The sequence below is a fragment of the Danio aesculapii genome, chromosome 13 (genome assembly GCF_903798145.1).
Source record: "Danio aesculapii chromosome 13, fDanAes4.1, whole genome shotgun sequence".
NCBI classification, from domain to species: Eukaryota; Metazoa; Chordata; class Actinopteri; order Cypriniformes; family Danionidae; genus Danio; species Danio aesculapii.
In genome coordinates, this window is record NC_079447.1 from 39,410,383 (window position 1) to 39,433,360 (window position 22,978).

General features: G+C 36.2%; 2 protein-coding genes across 5 annotated transcripts in view; both read right to left on the reverse strand.

Moving 5' to 3' along the window:
- The window catches only part of zfand4 (zinc finger, AN1-type domain 4), a 53,907-nt gene extending 43,461 nt beyond the window's left edge, over nt 1–10,446 (reverse strand). Inside the window, exons 1-2 of one of the 2 annotated variants that reach the window (XM_056470855.1) lie at nt 9,699–10,446; nt 7,342–7,586 (exon numbers count right to left, since the gene is read on the reverse strand). In XM_056470855.1, the coding sequence (XP_056326830.1) occupies nt 7,342–7,525 (184 nt within the window). In that variant the 5' untranslated portion in view covers nt 7,526–7,586; nt 9,699–10,446. Of the gene's footprint in view, nt 1–7,341; nt 7,627–9,698 lie in introns of both variants that reach the window. The other variant, XM_056470854.1, reaches the window with a different exon arrangement.
- Nucleotides 10,447–12,822: 2,376 nt separating this feature from the next.
- The window catches only part of washc2c (WASH complex subunit 2C), a 49,561-nt gene continuing 39,405 nt past the window's right edge, over nt 12,823–22,978 (reverse strand). For all 3 annotated transcript variants that reach the window (XM_056470538.1, XM_056470539.1, XM_056470537.1), the window contains 4 exons: nt 20,139–20,339; nt 16,148–16,738; nt 15,842–16,016; nt 12,823–13,375 (listed from right to left, as the gene is read on the reverse strand). In XM_056470538.1, coding sequence (XP_056326513.1) covers nt 13,227–13,375; nt 15,842–16,016; nt 16,148–16,738; nt 20,139–20,339 — 1,116 coding nt within the window. In that variant the 3' untranslated portion in view covers nt 12,823–13,226. The remainder of the gene's footprint in view (nt 13,376–15,841; nt 16,017–16,147; nt 16,739–20,138; nt 20,340–22,978) is intronic.

Here is a 22,978-nt window from a genome sequence, read left to right on the forward strand (position 1 = left end):
TCTCGGAGCTGTTCCAAAGCGGCTGGTACCAGAGGAAGGGGATATCGGTATTTTACTGTACCGTTATTTAGGACCCTGTAGTCGATGCATGGACGCAGCCCTCCGTCCTTCTTGGCCACAAAGAAGAAGCTTGAGGCGGCTGGTGATTTTGAGTGACGTATGTACCCCTGACTCAGAGCCTCCCTTATGTAATCTTCCATTGCCTGATTCTCTGGAAGCGAGAGCGGGTAGATCCTACCTCTTGGCAACTGGGCATCTGGAACTAGGTCGATCGCGCAGTCCCATGGCCGATGCGGCGGTAGCTGGGAAGCTCTCTTGGGGCAGAAGACATCATGAAAGGAGCTGTACTCCTTAGGAATGTGGATAGACTGCTTCTCAGGAGGGCTCTCGACCGATGTTGCAAACAAAGAAATGGGGTTCCGACCTTGAAGAGGGAGATTTGGAAAACAGGTAGGTGTACATCCAGATCCCCATTTCTTTATCTCTCCTGTGCCCCAAGAGATGATGGGATCGTGCTTCACCAGCCACGGGCGCCCTAGAATGATGTCCATATTTGCACCCTCCAGAACCAGAAATTGAATCCTCTCTTGATGTAACAGCCCCACTTGAAGAAGGATGTCTTCGCATTGTCGATGGATACGGGTCGAAGATCGAGTGCACTGGGTTATCGGTTGTATCTGGTATATATGCGAGGACGCCTCAGTACGGAGGTGGAGTTGACGACAGAGGGATTGGGAGATGAAGTTCCCTGCTGACCCGGAGTCGATGAGGGCTGTGACAAGGAGAGAAATAGAGGCAGTAGTTATTTGTACGGTGGTAGTAAGTGGTTTACATTGTTCAATATTCGTACTGAATACACTCACTGAAGTCCGAATGGGACGAAGGGGACACTCCATACGGGTGTGTCCACTGACACCGCAGTATAGACACAGACCCCGGGTCAGCCTCCTCTGTCGTTCCGCTGATGTCAGTCTTCCAGACTCTATTATCATGGGTTCTGGTTCTGGAGAGGCTGTTGACTCAGGCGATTGGAGGAGTGCAGACGAGGGGGTGATGGTGTCCTGTTGATAGGAACGGAGACGATCGGAACATCGGAGAGAATGTTGGATGAATCTCTCCAGACCCATTGTATCATCTAATGTGGCCAGCTGGATTCGGAGAGTGGGTTCCAAGCCGAGCCGGTACGTGGTCAACAACGATCTCTCATTCCATCCACTTGCAGCTGCTAGAGTGCGAAACCGGAGAGCATATTCCTGTGTAGATAGAGTACCTTGCTTTAGATGATACAGCTGCTCTCCAGCGGCTACTTCCCCATCAGAACGTCCAAACACCTCTTTGAAATACTCCGTGAAGGTAGTGATGGAATTCATGACCGGCCCGGCTTGGTTCCAGATCGTCTCAGCCCATTTAAGTGCAGGTCCAGAGAGTAGTGATACGATGTAGGCGATCTTTGACTTATCTGTGGGATATAGAGAAGGTTGCATTTCGAATATGAGGGAACATTGTAACAGAAAACCATTGCACTCCCCCGCTCCGCCTGAGTAGGGCGCTGGTCGGGCCATGGGACTGGAAGGAAGGGCCGAAGAAGAAACTGTGGAGGCGGAAGTGCTCGGTGCTGGTGGTGCGTTGGAAAGTGGAGCTGGTGGCTGTAGAATCCGCTTCAACTGGTCCACCAGCTCTTGAAAGTGATCGAGGGTGCTCATGTTGTCGTCGTTATGGGTCCGGGCTTCTGTTATGAAGCGGACAGGAGACAGAGGTAAGGAAACGTTAGGGTGTTTATTGAATGACAACCAGGAGCACATGAAGGATAGCCAGGAGGATCAGGAATGATGTTGGGGTCTTTTCCTCCGTGGCTGGGTAACAGGAATACACGAGGATGGACAGCACACACCAGATACAGCTGACAGAGGATGACACAGACTTGGAAGGACTGGAAGACAGGACGATTCGGGAGGACCAGGAAGACTAGGAGGAATACAAAGAGAACAGGTAAGTAAATCGTTTGTTTAGCTGAGGATGACTACGCTGAGTGGTCGCTCAGTTGTCCGCTTTCGTCGAGACGAGCCCGGACAATGAGCGACTGGAGTGCTGTGCTTTTATCTGGTGCTCGTGAATGTGATGCAGCTGTGTGCTCATTAGAAGTCAGGTGATGGTGATCTTCGTGAGTGGGGGTCGTGAGAGCCTGACCAATCCATGACAGTATGACTTCCTTGAGCTTGGGTGACAGCATCCAAACATTTCTGCAATGACTTAAAATAACTTTTTAATAAAGTAATGGCAAAGAAAGCATTCTTGCAGGACTCCCAGAGTTCAAGATTCTTTGGATTCATCTTCAATGCCTCCTCCTTCATTTTACCCCAGGCATGCTCAGTAATGTTCATTAATGGTGACTGGGCTGGCCAATTCTGGAGCAATTCTTTGCTTTCAGGAACTTTGATGTGGAGGCTGAAGGAACGTTATCCTGCTGAACCTCTCCTGTGGTTTGTAATGTAATAGGCAGCACAAATGTCTTGATTCTTCAGGCTGTTGATGTTGCCATCCACTCTGCAGATCTCTCGCAAGCCCCCATACTGAATGTAACCCCAAACCATGATTTTTCCTTCACCAAACTTGACTAATATCTGTGAGAATCTTGGGTTCATGCGGATTCCAATAGGTCTTCTGCAGTATTTGTGATGATTGGGATGTAGTTCAAAAGATTATTCATTGGAAAAATCTACCTTCTGCCACTTTTCCAAATGATCAACTAGAGGTCAAGTTATTATTTGTTGCTCTTACAACTGGGATCGACGACAAGACTTTTGTGTTATGCACTGTGTTGTGACTCATTCCTTCAATAGTTTAAATTTAACTTTGCTACTGTTGGCTCGGATCTGTCTGAATAGCCTTTGTAGCCCATGTATATCAATGTGCTTTGGGTACCCAACAACACCCACTTGCTGGTTTGTGGGTTTTACCTCGTCTGACCAATTATGGTAATTTCTCACCACTGCTGACCAGGAATAACCCACAAGCCTGACAGTTTCAGAGAAACTCTAACACAGTTGCTTTGCCATCGCAATCTGGCCATTGTCAAAGTCACTCAGATTCCTGCATCTAACCCATTGATAATAAGAGAGGATTGTCTGCTTTCCCTCTAATTGACACAGAACTTAATGTTCTTTGAGTGCACTGAAACATTTGCTCTCTGAGCATCAATGCTCTCTATGCACCCTTAATGGAAGTTTGGAAGTGAGAAATATGAATCATGTAAAGCAAAGCATTAAAAATAACAAACAAGAAATGTTTTTCTAAATATAATCCTATTTATTTATATTTAACTGGAACGAACATAGCTAGGTAAGTTCAGAACAATCTAGCCAACTCTAAGAATTGTTTAATGGTTGAATTGTTGCGGGTAAATGAAAACAATCAAATTATTTAGATATAATGTGCTTTTAAAAAACGTTGCCAAATTAATATATAAAAAATACTTGTCACTTAACAGAAACAATGTACAGTATGAAATATAAAGTCATGGTGAAGTGGAAAAAGATTGAATATTGGTATGATTCCCATGAGCTTCTCTGCAATTCCATACATCTCTGCAATGACTCAAATCACTCAATAATAAAATCATCTGGAATGGCAAATAAAGCGTTCTTGCAGGAATCCCTGAGTTCATCAAGATTTGGATTTATTTTCAATGCCTCCTCCCTCATCTTACCCCAGACATGCTCAATAATGTTCATTTCTGGTGACTGGGCTAGCCAAAACTGGAGCAAATTTGAAGTGGAGGCTGCATTATGAGAAGGTGATGTTGATGTCACACTCAGTGTACACTTGGTCACTTCTCTGATTGGATAATCTTACTGTAAGAAGGTTAAGTAAACACACACTGAAACACACCTCAAAAAGGTGACTTAAAACACATTCAAGATGATACTTATTTCACAGATATATTTGTAACTGAAACAGTTTTACATATCTGATAATATCTGATCACAATTTCCATACCATGTCAACTTTAAACAGTAGTTTGAAAACCCATTCTGTATTTAAGTTTTTGAACATTTCCATCTCATCTCATACTTCTTTCTGTATCTGGTTCGATCCCTGGAGATAGGCAGTGGCTTCAGCTCTCAGATGCAAAGTGTATCTGTGCATCTAAGATTAGCCACAAAAGAAGCACACGGCAAAACTAAAACTAGGCCAGACTTCACCTGTAATCCACAGGGTGGACATATTCATCTTTAATCGAGCTAACTTCTGCAGGGAAGAGTCAAACACTTGCTGTCTAAAGAATTCTGGAAGGAAAACCATCTGCGCTTGGGACTGAAATGTTTAAAGAGAGTTTGCAACAAACATTTGGACTGACAACATCCCCTTTTACTTTTTTTTCAGTAAAGAGCATTGTGCCAATCAAATCCACAGATGAAGAACACTTAGTCCTAATTTTCAGCCAGAATCACATAAAAAAAAAAAACTCCATTTAAAGTCTGTATTGCTTCTGCATTTGGTGTGGTGGTCAGTTTGATGGCTTCAGTCACAATACTCTTAACCACGCCTCTCTTACTTTAGTAGGAATAACGTGCAAAAAAGAAAGCCCTGCCCCCTACTCAATATTCCATTTCAGCTGGAAGAACATTAACATACCTAAATATGTCTCAGCAGCTTTCAGTTCACGCAGACTTTAAGCCTTGTCCACCCATCCCTCAAAAATTCTAACATTTGCTATTCTAATAAAGCAGTTTTAACCATGCCATGTGATGCTTTATAGAAGCAGCCATTTTAGCAACTGAGCAATAACAATGGCAGCTTTGATAGCGAGGGAGAGATATACTTATCTTCTTTTTTGGTTGCTCATCTGTTTAACTGGAAAAACACGCGTTTTATCTGGATCTGCTGAACAAATGTAATTACAGAGTGTACCAACTGTTAATAAATGACTCAATTTCTTTCTTTAAATCTGACTGAAAACATCAAACCTAGACTACTGTGAATAAAACCACTGCCTGCTTTTGATTTGTTTCAATTAAATTATATTATATTAAATCACTATGCACTATATTAAATAACTCTGTATCCTTGTACCTTAATAAGTGGATAACTATTGTTCCAGATGAACTGAATGGGTTGTTTAGAATAATAATTATAAAGCCTTATGTTTGTTATATTTCTATTATACAACTCGCTTTAAAAAAGATATACTCACCAAACATGATTTAATAGTAAATTCTGGTTAAATTAACAAAAAATTTACTTATTTTACACAAAATTGCATTCTTGTGATTTTATTTTTGTGTTCCTTAAAGAGTTTATTTAAAAATATTAAGCAGCTCAATAGTTTTCTACAATAATGGTGAAATGCACTAAATTCTCATATAATGATTTCTGAACGATCGTGTGACACTGAATGCTAAAAAAGTGGCTGCTTAAAACTTTGACGACATTTCACAATACAGTTTATTAAAATAAAACAATGTCATTTTAAATAGTACAAATATTTTTTTAATTTTACAGTTTTAAAAAGTTAGTATATTAGGATTTTTTGTAAAGTGTTTAATGCCTTAAGTTAAACATCTTAATGTCATAAAATGTATGTAAATGTATACAGGGTTTCTGCAGGTTTCACAAAGTTAAATTTAAGACTTTTAAAGACATTTTAAGACCATTCTGAATGACATTTTAGACTCATACAGGGTTAAACACTAAGGAGTTTTACGAATGTCCCAGATGGAAAATATTTTTATTTGCCCTATCAAAAACCTAATTATAACTAAATACATTTAATAATAGAATAATAATTTAATAATAAAAACATTTATATTTTAGAAACTTCTTAGCAAATTATTTTAAATACAGTGTCAAACCAAGCAAGATCTAGTTGTAAACATACACTTTTTTCAAAATTAAAAAATTAACAAAATGTTTTAAATGTTTTAACTACAACAAACTAAATATATGCACAACACTCTGCAGTAAAAACATGAACAACTTTTAAACAAATGCTATTGTGAGGAAAATTACACCATTATGGTAAACTGAGTTAAAAATTACATTTTTAAATAAAAAAAAAATAAAAAAGTTTTATTGAAATAGATTGTTGGTGATTGGATGGGTGTTGGCCAGATTGGGTAGTTATACATGAACAAAGGAAAATTAGGACCTGTTTAAAAAAGACCTACAACACAATATTTCAGTAAATGTAAGATTTTTAAGACCTAAAATTCTGTTTTTGTGATTTAAGACACATTTATAAGTTTATAAGACCCTGCAGATACCCTGGTATAAGGGAATGTGTATATTTTACATGCATCCAGTTTTAATCACCTACAAAGTCACAGAGTGTTCGCAAATTGCCATATGATCCTTAACTAAACATGATCTCCCATATATGTGATGCTTACTAAGAAAAACATAATTAAAACACAATAGGATGCCACAATATACTTAAAGTTGATGTGAAATAAAAATTTGCAATGTTTATTTTGCTAGCACACATTGCTATTTTTAGGTGAACAATTCACCCATGCAAGTTAATCCATAAATGTACAGTAAAAAAAAAAGTTTGTTTGGTAATCTTCAACCAAAGTCTGACCATTTGCTAACAATAAAAATACAACAACTCGCTAACATGACAAAACTAAAACACATTTAATATAATGCATGTAACAAGTTTAATGCCTTGGTATATCAGAACATTTGTTTGTTGGTATGTGTTTAACGACATGCCAGCTTCTATGGCTATTTTCATGGCTATATTATGTAAACTACACTGTAAAAAATATCTGTTAATTAACCGTTTTCACAAGCGTTTTCTGTATATTTATGGTTATGAAATGCATTATGGGACCTACATCTCTACTCTGTCGACTTTTGATGTCGAAAATTCAACTCTACAGTTAAACAAAGTGACTTCTTATTAGTTTGACATAACATAAGGCATAAGAAATAATATATAGAGAAAGTATCTGTAAAATAACAGAAAATGTACTGGCAGCTTCACTTTAAACTATTAAAAATGTTTTTTAAAAAAAGTGACTTTTTTGACCTTATCATGATTGAAAGTTGTTGAACGAAAGATCAAGGCAAGGTCCTATCATGCAATTCAAAAGCATAAATAAACAAAAAAAAAAAATTATTACACAGTACAGTTAAATTATAAGAATATTTTGCCATTTATTTTTGCTTAGAACCTCTAAAACTGTAGTTGTTTAAACAGTGTTAAAATCTCTCTTTAAAAGTATGAACTGAACAGAAAAAATCCTCAGTGTTAAAGTCAACACAATCTAATAAAGCATAATGTTTTACCAGAGCATATACTGTGTGCAGTCTAATGAATCAAGAGAGGACACATACCCTCCAATCTCTGAATCTTGGCCTTGACAGAGACGACCTGTTCAAACGGAGCGACGCGCAGCTGGAAGCATGTTCCTGTCAGAGTCTCAATGAACAGCTCCATGGTCTCGCTGAAGGGCAGCTTGTAGTGCAGCACGCCTACATTGTCATCATTGAAAAACGGTGGGTTCCTCTTGTCAGTCATTATTGCGGAGGACAGGGCTCAGGAAGTGACAACAATGAACCCTGCCCAAGGTGGAGGTCTTCTACGTCACAGCAGAAACACATCATGCACCGAGCTTTGAGCTGTGGAGAAGCAGAATCTCTTTATCAGATAGATTTATATGTAGGAATAAAAAAAAGGAGTTTTCAAGCATCAAAACAATAGTAACTGAACCATACAGTCGCTTTAAATTCAAATGAAATGCTCTTTTCACAAGAGGGCGGAGCTACAAATGCCTATGTGTCAGCATAGTGGCAGATTCAAAAATAAGACTGATGCTGCATTCACATCAGACGCGGATGAAGCATCAAGCGCGAGTAATTTACACGTTAAGCCAATGCAAGGTTGCAAATAGACATCCTGCGGTGCAAATGACGCGAGTCGCTTGAGTTGGAAAATCTGAACTTTAGTGGAAATTTGCACCGCATTAACCAATCAGGAGCTTTCTCTTGTAGGGGTGTGATTATGACGTAGCACTTGTTGTTGGTGTCCCAAGGGAAATCCTCTTGCTGATAGTTCATCAAACTGGGCTCAGCTCAGTCAAAAGCACAGCCGAAAGTCTCCATCATCCAGGTTTAATTTCTGGAGGAGTTGATGACCTCACAGAGCTGTGTGCACCTCTGAAAGGATCTAGTACACTTGGACACAGCGCCGAACGAATCTACGCTGTTTTTCAGCCTCGCTAAAGCACATAAACACAGCTATTCTCTCAATTAAATCCTTGTTAGCCATTTAGCAACGAAGCTACAGTCACCGGGCGAGACAGAGGCCCTGTGCATGATGCGAATCTGGGTCTATTGTGAAGTGAATTTGATGTGCAAATAAAGTGAGTAAACTCAAAATGTTCACATGTCTATTTATGCGCAAATAGCGAGATTTATTCACGCATTCTGCATCTGGTGTGAACACATCACAAAGTCTAATGCTGATGAGGAGAGATTGTCACAAATGGGTGGGACTTTCCACCTCTGATGACATGTACAAAGGGAGAATGTCAACCAAAGCGTTTCTGCAGACTGTTTTTATGAAGTGTAATAATATATAATAAAAACGAATACGTTTTTACCATTATAAGCTGGATATATTCACATACTGTTAACACACAAATGTATTTGTGCAAAAACATGCTTTGTACATTTTAAGTGTACAGCTTTAAATGTTTTTTCCCTATATGCTAGAATCTGTCATTTTTTAGGAAAAAATATTCATACCATAATTTGTAAAGATTTGCAGAGGACACTTATCAGAACAAAATGCCATTCACTGTAGCAAAAGTTTAAATACCAATAAATATTGTCATGCATATTTACAAAAAAAAAACATTTAATGAAATACAAAAGACTTGATTTTAGGATGACTCTGTACTTTACTTCAAACTACATATTGATAATAATTACCACTTAATATGTTATATTATTAAATAAATCATAAGCATTTATTTTTACAGATCATGTTGTATTGGCTGAGTTATTAAACCATGCATCCTATTAAACTAAATTACGCCTCATCAATGAATCATCTTCTGTATCTATCAATCTATCTAACTATCCATCTATCCAATTCAATAATTGCTTTATTGGCATGACAAATGTTACAAATGTATTGCCAAAGCATTTATAAAGTTTACATTAAAGATAAAAGAACATACATGTATAATAAAAAACCAGTAAACACAGTAAATAGTAGTAGTGGTAAAAAAAAAAAAAAAAAAACAGATTTATACATATAATAATTTAATAAAAATATAAATAATATATCATATTATTCATATATCATATTATTCAATGTGTCATACATTATTCAATACATCATATTGTTATGCAATATATCATATTAATCATATATATCAACAAAAACAATAGATCAGAATAAACTTCATTTAACAAACCAACATTTTAGAAATTTCTATTTATCTATCTATCACACACAAAAACATACTGTACGACTTTTACTTCGGTAACTTGTGTTGTCTTAAACGTGTATCGATGTTCTCAGAATGTTTACTTACAATTAGTCTAAACAACCCAAAAGTGTTTTTAAACCCACAACAGTCGCTTTCTATCTTTTTTTTCTCGCCAAAATCGACAAATAAAAAAAGTATCCTCTTCCAGCCACTTTCAAAACAGGCTTTCTGTGCACCTATTTGTCATCTTACCTTGACAGCATCAGGACAGATCTGCAGGGAGGGACAGATGGATCACGAACTGGCTGATGTTCCAGGTAAAAAAAATATAAATACTACACTACAAAAGCCAGAGAGATGTCTCTAAAGGTAAACGAGACAGCCTCCACAGACACTGAACTATTATCTGACAGGAACTTACAATAAAAGGTGCTTTAATTCTGTTTTAGTTGCTAGCTGGTTTAGCAAAGCGGCACGGGCAGCCCGACAAATTACCCACAGATGCTGTAGACGCTAACGGATGTCTTTTTAACCATTTCCGTTTCTTCAGAGAAAAACGCTTCCTAATTTTGTCGAGCCGCAAACAATTGCTTTTGTTCCGATGTTATGCGGCTCCATTAAGAGGGAATGCAAGAATCAGAAGAGGAGGCAGCCTATTGTGATGTCCTAGATTGACAGGGAGGAGAGCGAATGACATTAGCCGTTGGGCAAAAAGAGTTTCGCTCTTCCAATGGGAACGCCAGGTAGGCGGCGTCAATCTCGCGACTCCTCTTTCCATCTCCCGGATGTTACCCCGGTCACCCTGGCAGCGTCAAACAACAAATTGGGACCGGATTCCATTTTCAGTGTATAACTTTGAAATAAATATGTTTGTTTGAAATGTATTGTCAAAACAATAATTCCCATGTCAATTATTGAGAAAACATGTTTTACAAAAGCAAAAAAGAGGCAAGAAAAAAAGAAACGATAATTAACATATCCGGTTTTCCTAGAGCCAAAGACGTAGCATTTAATTTTTAAATGACATCTAAGTTACCTATCTAATACATTTTAAATGAAATAAATTTAAGTGAAAAAATTAACTAGAGAACGATTCGTGCGGCTTTTGTGAGAAAGTAGAACATATTTTTCTTTCACTGTTATAAAAGATTTTGGATGTAATTTCAGAATTGGCTGCATTCTAAACGGATATAAATATACTCTTTAACTGTGGTCTCAATCAAAGTTGGTATATTTTTGAAGGAAGAAGACTTAGACCTTTTGGTAAATAACCTAATTATTCTAGCAAAACACTTCATTCATAGATGGAAATTTGTAAAGATGAAATCCCACTTTAACGGATGGAGAAATGATCTGAAGATAATAATCCACCTGGATGACATGACGGCAGCCATATTGTACCAGACCACACGGCACACACCACCTGATTGGTGGAGTGATGAAGCCAATTATGATATGGGGATGGTTAAGAGGCCATGATGGACTGAAGCCAGTGGGCAAATTTGGCCAGGATGCCGGGGTTAAACCCCTACTCTTTTTCGAAGGACATCCTTGGATTTTTAACGACCACAGAGAGTCAGGACCTCGGTTTAACATCTTATCTGAAGGATCGCACTCACTAAAGGCTGATTTATACTTCTGCGTCAAGCGCACGCGTATTCTCTTGGCACAGCCTACGTGTGGTCGCATAGCCTTTGCTGATGCTGACACGCACCTCTCAAAAAAAATGTAACTACACGTCGCAACGATGCGTATGAAAAATGAGCTAGTTTGAGCTACTTCTACATTGAGATAGCGTTCAGAAAAAAAAGCAAATCACCAGCAAAGAATCTCGACACAGAGGAACATAAAAACCTCACTGCTAGTTAGCGTTTCTGAAGTGTTATTGGGGAGCAACAGAAACAGCGCGCAGAAGTATAAATGCACAAGATGCAAGGTATTTGCCGTGGGTCATGCCGATCACTTAACGCAGAAGTATAATCCAGGTTTAAGCAGTATAGAGTCCCCTTCACGATAGTGGGGCGTTAGGACCCCCACAGACCGCAGGTTGAATGCCCCCTGCTGGCCTCACTAACACCACTTCCAGAAGCAACCAAGCTTTCCCATGTGGTCTTCCAACCAGGTACTGACCAGGCACAGCCCTGCTTAGCATCAGCAACCATGTGAGAGTTGCAGAGAGCTAGCTAGCAAGATATTTGAAAGGGTCTCTTCATTTCATGAGGAACAGAAATGCCAGTCACATACTTTGGACTCACTTCTACTACTTGATTAGGACCTTCACGCTTCCCTTTATTTTTTTTTTGTTTGTTTGTTTATGTTTTTAGTCATTTACTTTTATAGCAACACTAACACTGTTTGTATTGGATTGTTGAATTTGCCGTAATGGTTTGTACTTGAATTTTTGGTAAATAAAAATAAATAAATTGTTGAAATAAATTTAATTAAAAACATTAAGAAATAAATATCTGTAATCAGAGAAAGCAATTTCTTAGTGTTCTGCGAATTTAGTTTGAATGTCAGAACTCACACTCATACATGCAGGGTTAAATAAAATGCATTTTCCTAGTTTCCGAAACCATTTCAATATGTTACAAGCAAACTTGTGTCATTAAAAATAAGCTCAAGTTATAAAAAACATAGATGGATATTGATCCATCTGTTTTTTTATTTGTTTAATATATATACAGTTAAAGTCCAAATTATTACCCTCCCCCCTCCCCCTTTGAACTTTCCAAATGATGTTTAAAAGAGGAAAGAAATTTTCACAGTATGTCTGATAATATTTTTTCTTCTGGAGAAAGTCTTATTTGTTTTATTTCGGGTAAAATAAAAGCAGTTTTTAATTTATTAAAAACCATTTAGGGTCAAAATTATTAGACCCTTTAAGCTATATTTTTTTGATAGTTTACAGATCAAACCATCGTTATACAATAACTTGCCTAATTGCCCTAACAAGCCTAGTTAACCTAATTAACCTAGTTAAGCCTTTAAATGTCACTTTAAGATTGAAAAATATCTAGTCAAATATTATTTACTGTCATCATGGCAAAGATAAAATGAATCAGTTATTAGAAATGAGTTATTAAAACTATTATGTTTAGAAATGTGTTGGAAAAATCTTCTCTCCGTTAAACAGAAATTGGAGAAAAAAATAAACAAGGGGGCTAATAATTCAATTTTAACTGTATATATTTTTATTTTGTGGAATTCTATTAATTTTATTTCTATATATTTATCCGTCCTCATACAAAATGTACCATTTACTTTTTACCTCAGTGACTTGTGTTGTCTTTAGTGTTTATGGATGTTCTTATCTGAATGCTTGTTTACCATCAGTCTACTAAACAAAGGTTTGAATTCCAGCACTCACATACTGTTCGTTTCATAAAATATATTTTCTTTAGTTTCCAAAAATCTTTTTTAACATGCAACACAAGAAAACTTCAGCTCGAGTTATAAAAACAACAAAAGCACTTATGTTGGCGCACAGGCATAGAATTATGGCACCACACTGGAAAATGAAACCTTACAAGTTGACAATGTCAAAGGAATGTCTTGTTTTACACCCGACCACACAATTCTTACCTTTAAAGTGCTAATAAAAGACACATGAACCGTTGCAGATGTCAATGCCATTTGATGACGCTACATCATTTACCAATCAGATGACTTCACAGATTAGAGTTTAAATTATTCACAAATGGTGTTAGATTACGTCTACCTTCTTTTAGGCCACGAATAGTGCTACAGAGTTAAAAACATAGCTGATATGAAGGAAACTCAGGGCCCCCCAAATGCATTCAGGGGATCATCAAAAATATTGTGGGCCGTTTCTGTGGTTGAGGCGGTCTCCTGGATGGGCTCGTTCTTCTTGGACTTGGAGGACGGCTTTACTGTTTGTTTTGTAGTCCCAGTCGAGAAGATATCATCTGTGAAGGTGATAAGGAAAGCAGTTAGAATTTTAGAGCGTGTTTTTATTGGTGGAGGTTAAAGATATTACCCAAAAATAAAGCTCATGAAAATCTTTAAAAGGAACACTCTTTTTTTTAAAACAGGCTCATTTAACAAGTCCCCAAGAGTTAAACAGTGGAGTTCTACAATTTACAATCCATTCAGCAAATCTCTCAGTTTAAAGGGAGAACTTTTAGCTTAGCTTAGCATAGATCATTGAATCGGATTAGACCATTAGCATCCAATAAAAAAAATAAATAATAAATTTTCTATTTATAGTTTGACTTTACAAAGGATCATGGATAATAAAAAGTTGCTATATTCTACAGCGATATGTTTAGAAACTATAGTCTCATTCTGGCGTAATAATCAAGGAACTTTACTGCCATAGCATTGCTACAGCAGTCGCAATGACATTATGCAGAACTGTTTACCTGGAAGGGGACTATTTTTTTGTAATGTCATTCCACAAGATGAGCACATTTGGGGTGAACCATCCCTTTAAATGTAGTTTTTTTATGTCAATACATGATCTTTCTCTACCTGATAATACTTTAGTTTTTTAGTGGGGATATTCTATAAATTATGGTAAAAATTTATGAGTCAAAACAGTAATAAGGATATATTAAACTGACAACCCCTTTCATCTTTAACACATTCATTTAATATTAATAATTGATATGATGGCAGACCTAATTTTATTTTTGTTTTGTGCTATTGCACTCAAAGGCATCATATGGAAGAGAATATGCAAACTAACGAAATGATATACACAACACATGAGGGTATGCTTAGTAAAATAATATGATGCCAGTATCCATATAAGGTTATTTTGGGGAGGAGTTTATTGGCATACAAGGGATGTGATAGTAAACAAAAAATGCATTTGATTGATTTCTAACAACTAAACAATATTTTGAAAAGTGCTGGTACCTTGGCTGGTTTAGACCTATCATGGAAAAATAAACGTGACAATGTAAAAAAAAAAAAAAAAAAAAAAAACTAGATGTGGCAGCAAATTCTTATGCTAATGAGTGATTTGTTGAATCGTTCATTCAAATGATTCCTTCAAATAGCTGATTCAGTTAAAAACAAAGCATGTGACTGTCTTTATAAATAAATAGTTTGAACAAAATAAAAAAATTATGCTTTGAGATCCACAAATATCCTGCTGCTGATTTGTTTAGCAGAAAAATAAATAATACATGCCTAAAATACATCGCTCTAAATATTACCTTTGGTTAGTATAAAGTCATCACTTTATATGATCATGCTCAAGCACCAGAATTTAATAAAACTGCAGTCTCGTCTGTGTGGTATTAGTGCTGTATCATAGAAATACACAAAGCTAAAACCCATGCAGGGTTATTTTTCTGCTTACAAAACCTTTACAAATCCAACTGCATTCTCAGAGGCTTCATTATGCAGTGAATGTTTTTGAACTTTTTTTATACTCAATATCTGCCTGCATATCATTAAAACAACAGTTATTATCGTATACAGGCCCGTAGCCCGTGAAAGGAGTGGGTTTTTTTTTCACAAACAGTGGACCTTTTTGCAGTTATTTACCTCATTTTACATTTAACTATGAGACTTAAATACTGCATTTTAGTGACATTATAAGCACTATTTTCAGCTGGTTAGCTTGTCGGATGGTCATAATAACCACACTTTTTCACGTGCCAAAAAATATTTCCTAAAGATTATGAAAAAAACAATAATCTGTTAAAGATTTAAATTAAAAACTGTAGCCTATTGACATTTATTAGTCAAATAAAAAACTTCAAGACAGTCCTGTCACAATTTGGCCATTTGATAAAAAAAATTATTGAAAACATAATAATAATAATAATGTAGAGCTTCACGATTTTTCTAGCCTCTCTTGTAAAAAAAAAGGTATATTTGAAAACTCATGGATAAAAACAATGGCCAAAATAGTATTCAAATTCATTTTAATATAGGCCACTTTTGGTGTTTCACACCTTTTATTTTTTTTCAAGAATAAGGTCCAACATTTAGAATAAGTCACTTGCAATACGTTATGTCTATTTAAAAACAATACAATAGCGAAAGATGACTTCACTTACGTCAGATTGTAAAATGAAAATATTTGTTAGCATTGGCCAAAACTGATTCCTGCTAAAGCGACAGCCAACAGAGGGTTCCGCTTGGTCTTAAAGCCTTTTTCGATGGGTTATTTTCACTATTTGTGATGGCATAGCAGTCAAAATAGGACAAGTGAGCTCATGTATGGGACAAATTCTGGACCTTTGTCAGTGAGGGGTCAGTCTTCCGTACCACCCGAACCCAACCCCCCTGGCTAATTATACTATATTTATTATACATCCTTAATGTGCATACATTTTTTAGGATCCATGAAACATCTTATACATGAGGCCAATGATAAAAATCAGTGCGAAGAGTGCTTTGCAGCGATAACTAACCCATGTCATCGTCGAATATAGATTTAGTCTCCACTTTCTTCTTTGCTTTCTTCTCCTTTGGCTTTGAGGTGCCAGTCAAGTCAGCGAAAATATCAACATCGTCATCGAACAAACTTGCATCCAAAGACGCTTCCTTGGGCTTCTTCTGGGTCTTGGGAGGCTCTTTCACTTCATCCTGTAAACGTTATATTTTATGATCAACACATAAAAATAAGCCAAACTGCTACTCATGACCTTGCTTGACAAAATTAATACAACTTATAATTCAAAAATACCAAAAAACAATATTTATTGTGCTATTATTACCTGAAAAATGTCAGATTTTACAGCGCTGGCCTCTTTTTTGGAGTTTTTACTCTCTATGCTTTTACTTTTTCCTGCTCCGAAAATATCTTCATCACTATCATCTCCACCATCATCTAGAAACGCCATGTGTTTGGCTTTCTGGACAGATTTCGGTTTCACTGTGGCGAAAAGATCCTCCTCGTGGCTGTCGAAAATAGACGAGGCCTGGTCTTTCTTTGAGGGTGTGACATCTTCTGTCTTGGCGACTTTCTTCTGGCCTTCCTCGGGGGTTTTGACTTTGTGTTTGGAGGAGGAAACAGGCTTCGTGGCGAAGAGATCATCAGAATCAAACAGATCGTCTGTAGGCTCCAGAAATCTCTTCGGCCGGACTGCTTCATCTGGGCTTTTGGCAGGAGCCGGGGCGCTGACGGGGATAGTGAGCGCGGAGGGTCGCACTGAAACAGGGTTGAAGGGAGGGAGGGAAGCAGCCATTGCTGGTTCATGGTGTTGAACAGAGACGTTTTCACCAGAAGCTTCATCAGACTGCTGTGCTGCAAGATGTCTCGCTGCCCTCGTCTGTGGCCGCCGTTTACCTGCGCCTTTAGCTCGACCCTGCGATAGGAAAAAAAAATTGATTGTATACTCTACTTACAAAGCAGATTTCATGTAGCAATATTAAAATAGAACCATTATCGCAGAATGGATTGTCAAATAGCATTTAAATTAAATATATAGTAATTCTTTTAGCTGTGAGATGTTTGAGGGGTGGGCAGCACGGTGGCGCAGTGGGTGGCACGATCGCCTCACAGCAAGAAGGTCGCTGGTTCGCATGTTCTCCCAGTGTTTGCATGGTTTCCCCCACAAGTCTTAAGACATGTGGTATAGGTGAATTGGGTAAGCTAAAATTGTCCGTAGTGTATGAGTGTGAAGGAGTGTGTATGGATAATTTTCCCAGTGATGGGTTGCAGTTGGAAGGACATCCGCTGCGTAAAACACATGCTGGATAAGTTGGCAGTTCATTCTGCTGTGGCGACCCCAGATTAATAAAGGGACTAAGCCGAAAAAGAAAATGAATAAATAAATGTTTGAGGGGTTTCTTGCATGTACAGATCGTTTCTGGTCACCCCTCAGCATCTCAAAGGGATTAAGATCTGGGCCTTGACTTGGCCATTCCAGGACTCTCCATTTCTTAGTTTTCAGCCAGTTCTTGGCTAATTTACTTGGTTGGTCCAGTTTTGTTTCAGCTTTAATTTTCAGACTGATGGTCTAACATGTTCCTCAAGCACCCTCTGATATACAGTAGAATTCATGTTGGATTCTATGATGGTCAGCTGACCAGGTCCTGCTGCAGCAAAGCAACCTCAAACTATGACATTTCCACCTCCAAGCTTCACAGTTGGTATGAGGTTCTTTGGAATGCTGCTTTTGGTTTACACCAAACATCTCGCCTGTTCTGATGTCCAAATAATTAAATTTTGGACTCATCTGTCCAAAGAACTCCAGAAGTCCTGCTCTTTGTCAATATTCTCTCTGGAAAACTTTAGTCTGGCCTTGATGTTTTTCTTAGAAAGCAAAGTTTTTCTCCTTGCACACCTGCCATACAAGTCTCTTTCTGATTGAAGAGGCATGAACTTTCACATCAACAGTAGCCAGAGCCTGCTGTAGGTCCTGTGAAGACATTTTAGGGGTTTTGGAGACCTCTTTTTTAGCATCTTTCGGTCTGCTCTCGGGGTAAACTTGCTGGGACGACCAGACCTGGCCATGTTGGCAGTTGTTCTGAAAGCCCTCCACTTGTAGATTATTATACGGAGAGTGGAATGACTCATTTCAAAATCTTTTGAGATCTTCAGTTACAATATTTTGAGATCTTTTATATATATATATATATATATATATATATATATATATATATATATATATATATATATATATATATATATATATATATATATATATATATATATATATATATATATATATATATATATATATAAATAAAAAAAAAAACTTTAAAAATACCCAGGCTTTCACTGAGTGTCCTAATTTTTTTATGTACATGACTACATATTTGTACTGCCACTTAAGTAACTTTTCGTTGTGTGGTACGGTACAGTTCGATGCAGTTTGCATTTTCACTGCAGTTTAGTACTGCTTAAAGTAACTGTCCTCATAGTTGTACTGCCTCTACTGAATCCCTATAAATGCAACAAAAGTGAATAAATGTATGACACTAATCAACACACACAACAGAGAGGCAATGGTTGCTGCAGATTGAATAGTGTTCTAATCAATCAAAAACTGAGTTTGTTTCAGCAGAGGTTGATGGCAAAAATGGTTTAGTCATGCAAATTAATAATAGAGCAGTGACTGCTGCTGACTATTTTAATGTAGCGGGTTTAGTGGCTCATGTCTTTATATAGTGAAGCATAGCATTTTCACACTTGATATCATGAGCTGTATATGTGTACTGTAAGTGAAAACACTACCATGCTTCACTCAGAAACAGACAGCACACATTTTTATTTGTGGCAGCCCATCAATTGAAAAGCTTAATAAGACAAGCTCAACAATTAAGATAAATATTAGTTTATAAGCTAATACTAAATTTTAAAACATTGACACATTTTATTACTCAGTTTTTTTACTGCACAGTGGTATTATTCTACAACTCTTTTTATTAGCTAATACTAAATAAATAAAAAAAACATTTTATTACTCAGTTTTGTAATACAATATTATTTGTTTATCATTTACTTTGAAAAAGACAATTCTTGTATTGTCTTCTTTATTTACTTGTACTTAATTTTATATATATATCTTTAGGATTAAAATTGTTGAGTCTTTTCTGAAATTGTGTAAAATCAAGCATCTTTCAGCATTTAGCATCTTTCAGCATTGGATTTAGCATATTCTATCTTTCTTTTTCTCTCCAGGTGAATCTCATTTTGCCTATAATATTGCCAATACAAACTATATATACTATTCAGGTCTGGGGTCTGTTCTTTGTATCGCGCTTAAATGATCTAAGATGAATTGGCTGATCCTGGATCTTTTAATCTTGATAACTGATCTCTGGCTAAGTTGGTTCTTCAAACAAGTTCGCGAATCAGATTAAAATGTCTGGATGAACTGATCTGAGATCGCTGTATGTGTTGGGAAGAACAGATCTATCGATACTCGAAATCATGATCAGCACATGATAGGCCACTTTCTCTCCAAATATGACTTCATTACATTCGCAGTGTGTTTATCACACTGAAAAATAAAACTATTACAAATTAGGTGCTTTCTAGTAGGAATTACATGACAAATTAAAACCTGTCTGTACTTTCAGCATTCACAATCCCATCAATTCAAGCAATATTCAGCTCTGGCAGAAATGCAGAACAAACCAAGACAGAAACACTAGAATTTTCATGTCATTCTTCCATCTTCCAACTCTTTTTTTCATCCGTCTTAGATCTAGAACTAGCCTGTATTTTCTGGTTGTAATTTAAGATAGAGAATGTGAAGTAATATATAATGTCATTATAAACAAAAAATGAAGCTGGGGGCCTAAGACTTTTGCACAGTACTGTAGCTATTTCTCTTTATAAGTTAAAGAAGAGGCATCCCATTTTGTTAAACATACGAAATCAAATTCACAAAAGTGACTATACACACCTATAAAGCAAATTAAATGCAAGTGTCTACTTAAGCATTTTAAATACAACATAGGTGTAATAATATATCACTGCCCTGATGCATAACATATATGTGTGTAACATTCAAATAATATACTTATTCTAACCAATGCTATGCTAATTAAATATAAATCATACAAAATTTGACTAAATGACCAAAACTGCTTAATGTGTGTATACTATAAATCTCAATAAAATATACAATAGTCATTAATCCTTCATAGAAATTGCAGATAAAACACAATATTTTTCGGACAGTTAGTATGCAGCCCTATACACAAGCAAAATGTCATGACACCATCTGAAAGCGCGAACCATAAGTAACCCACCTTGTTAGCATTCAGCAGTGTGCTGATCAGAGCGGGTGAGTCAAAGCTCACGCTGCCCTCGCTGGAGCCCTGATGATCAGGCATCGTCCTGGCAGCTGCAGGAAGGCCAGTGTGTGCCAGTCCGGGGATTACACTGACAGCTCCTGGAGCCCGTGGCACAGCACCTGGCAGGAGGCCCGCAGTGTTCAATGCTAAGCCCGCCTGAAAGAAACAGACCGCTCTATAAATCTGTGACAAAACTTTAAATCAACACGCTGTGCTCTTTGCTCACATGCAAAAGATCAGAGAGGAACTGATCTATTTTAGAAGTGCATGAGAATTAGCATTTCCTGAAGCACATAGAACAGCTTGCAAGGAAGAAGTGTAATAGTTTACAGTATGTATTATTATTATAGTTTGTGTGTGAGCAGATGAATCAATGTGGGTTAAATGCTTAAACTGATAAAAGAAAAAAACAATAGCACGTTTTCCTATACTTTAACTATCTGTTTATTTAAAACACACACACACACACACACACACACACACACACACACACACACACACACACACACACACACACACACACACACACACACACACACACACACACACACAATGCTAAACTAACGGAGACTTCTGCATTTACATATGGTTGCTTTTCTGAGTATTTAAAGTCCTTCTTCTATGAAATGTTATTACAATATGAAATAACCGTTTTCTTATTGGATGTGGTTTAAATTGTTATTAGTTTTTATTATTTAATACAAAGAACAGCGATGGGCAAAAAGTAATCTTGATAAATTGCATCCAAAATAAGCTTGTTTGGACAAAATGTATGTGTATACTGTGAATAATTACTTTGTATATACAAATACACACATGCATGAAAAAAATATTTACTTGCATTTAGATATAAAATATGTTTGTGTGATATATATTTTGTTACGTTCAAGTCATATATGAATTTAAATATATATGTGTGTGTGTGTGCGTGCGTGCGTGCGTACGTATGTATATATATATATATATATATATATATATATATATATATATATATATACATACACACATATATACACACATAGATACACATTATTGTATAACGATGGTTTGTTTTTTGCAGACTATCGAAAAAACATATAGCTTAAAGGGGCTAATAATTTTGACCCTAAAATGTTTTTAAAAAAATTAAAAGCTGCATTTATTCTAGCCGAAATAAAACAAATAAGACTGTCTCCAGAAGAAAAAATATAATCAGGCATACTGTGAAAATTTCCTTGCTTTGTTAAATATCATCTAGGAAATATTTAAAAAAGAAAAAAAATTCAAAGGGGGGCTAATAATTCTGACTTCAACTGTATAATGTGTGTATATATATATATATATATATATATATATATATATATATATATATATATATATATATATATATATATATATATATATTGCAATTTAAGGCTATTATTTTGAACTTTTCATCAATTAAATTATTTTATTTCATTGAATTATTTTACTAAGCAATTTTGAACTTTTCATCAAAGAATCCTATTAAGTAAATTGTATCAGTTTACACAAAACTACGAAGCAGGAAAACAAACAAAAAAAAAATTGATGATTCTATACCAATAGTTATTCATCATAATAGAACAGCAATTCAATAATATTAGAATGATTTCTGAAGGATCATGTGACATTGATGACTTGAGTAATAATGCTGAAAATTCACTTTATAAATAAAATTAATTACATTTAAATGTAAAAAAAGTTATTTATAATTGTAGCAATAGCCGTGTTTCCACTGTCACACCTATATCAAGTATTCGAGAATTTTACCATTTTTTTTTTATTTACCATTTTTTTTTTAAATCTTGTTGTTTGTTTAGGTAAAGTTTTTTTATCGTAAACCATTTATGTATGTTTTAACATCTTAAATTAGACCCTTTTTATGTATTTTTGAGAAAATAAATGCAGTGAGCAAAGAGGTTTCATTTAAAATGATCTTACTGATCTCAAATGTTTCAATTTGATGGTAGAATAATTATAAGGATGATGTTATCAATGCTGATTGCAAGGTAAGAATTGATACACTGCTGACTTGCAACCACTATACACAGATTTTGGCCAGATGTAAAGTCTTTCTGTCAGTGCAGATGATGCAATAATGATTTACAACGTCGCCATAGAGAGAAACAACATTAAGGCAAAGCTACAAACAAGCCAGTATGCCAGAAAAAAAAGTGAAAATGTTAACAGGCAAGAATGTACAGTATAAGTACACTACCTAACAAAAGTATTGTCGTCTATCCAAGTTTAGCAACAGCAAATAATAACTTAACTTCTAGTTGATCATTTGGTATCAGAAGTGGCTTATATAAAAGACAAAGACCTCTAGATTACACTTATTTTACCAAAGTAAAATATGATCATGTCGTGATTTTCAATTATTTAATTAGCACAGTAAGCTCTGACTTTGCTTAGACAAATGTCTTGTCACTTAGCAGAAGTAATGTACAGTACAGAATATAAAGTCATGGTGCAGTGGAAAAATAATTAATATTTTTATGACTCCCATGAGCTTGGAGAAATGCATCTCTGCAATGCAAATAACCTATTAATAAAGTCATCTGGGATGGCAAAGAAAGCGTTCTTGCAGGACTCCCAGAGTTCATCAAGAATCTTTGGATTAATCTTCAATACCTCCTCCTTCATCTTACCCCAGACATGTTCAATAATGTTAATGACTGGGCTGGCTGATCCTAGAGCAACTTGACCTTCATTGCTTTCAGGAAGTTTGATGTAGATGCTGAAGTATGAGGAGCGCTATTCTACTGAAGAATTTGCCCTTTCCTGTGGTTTGT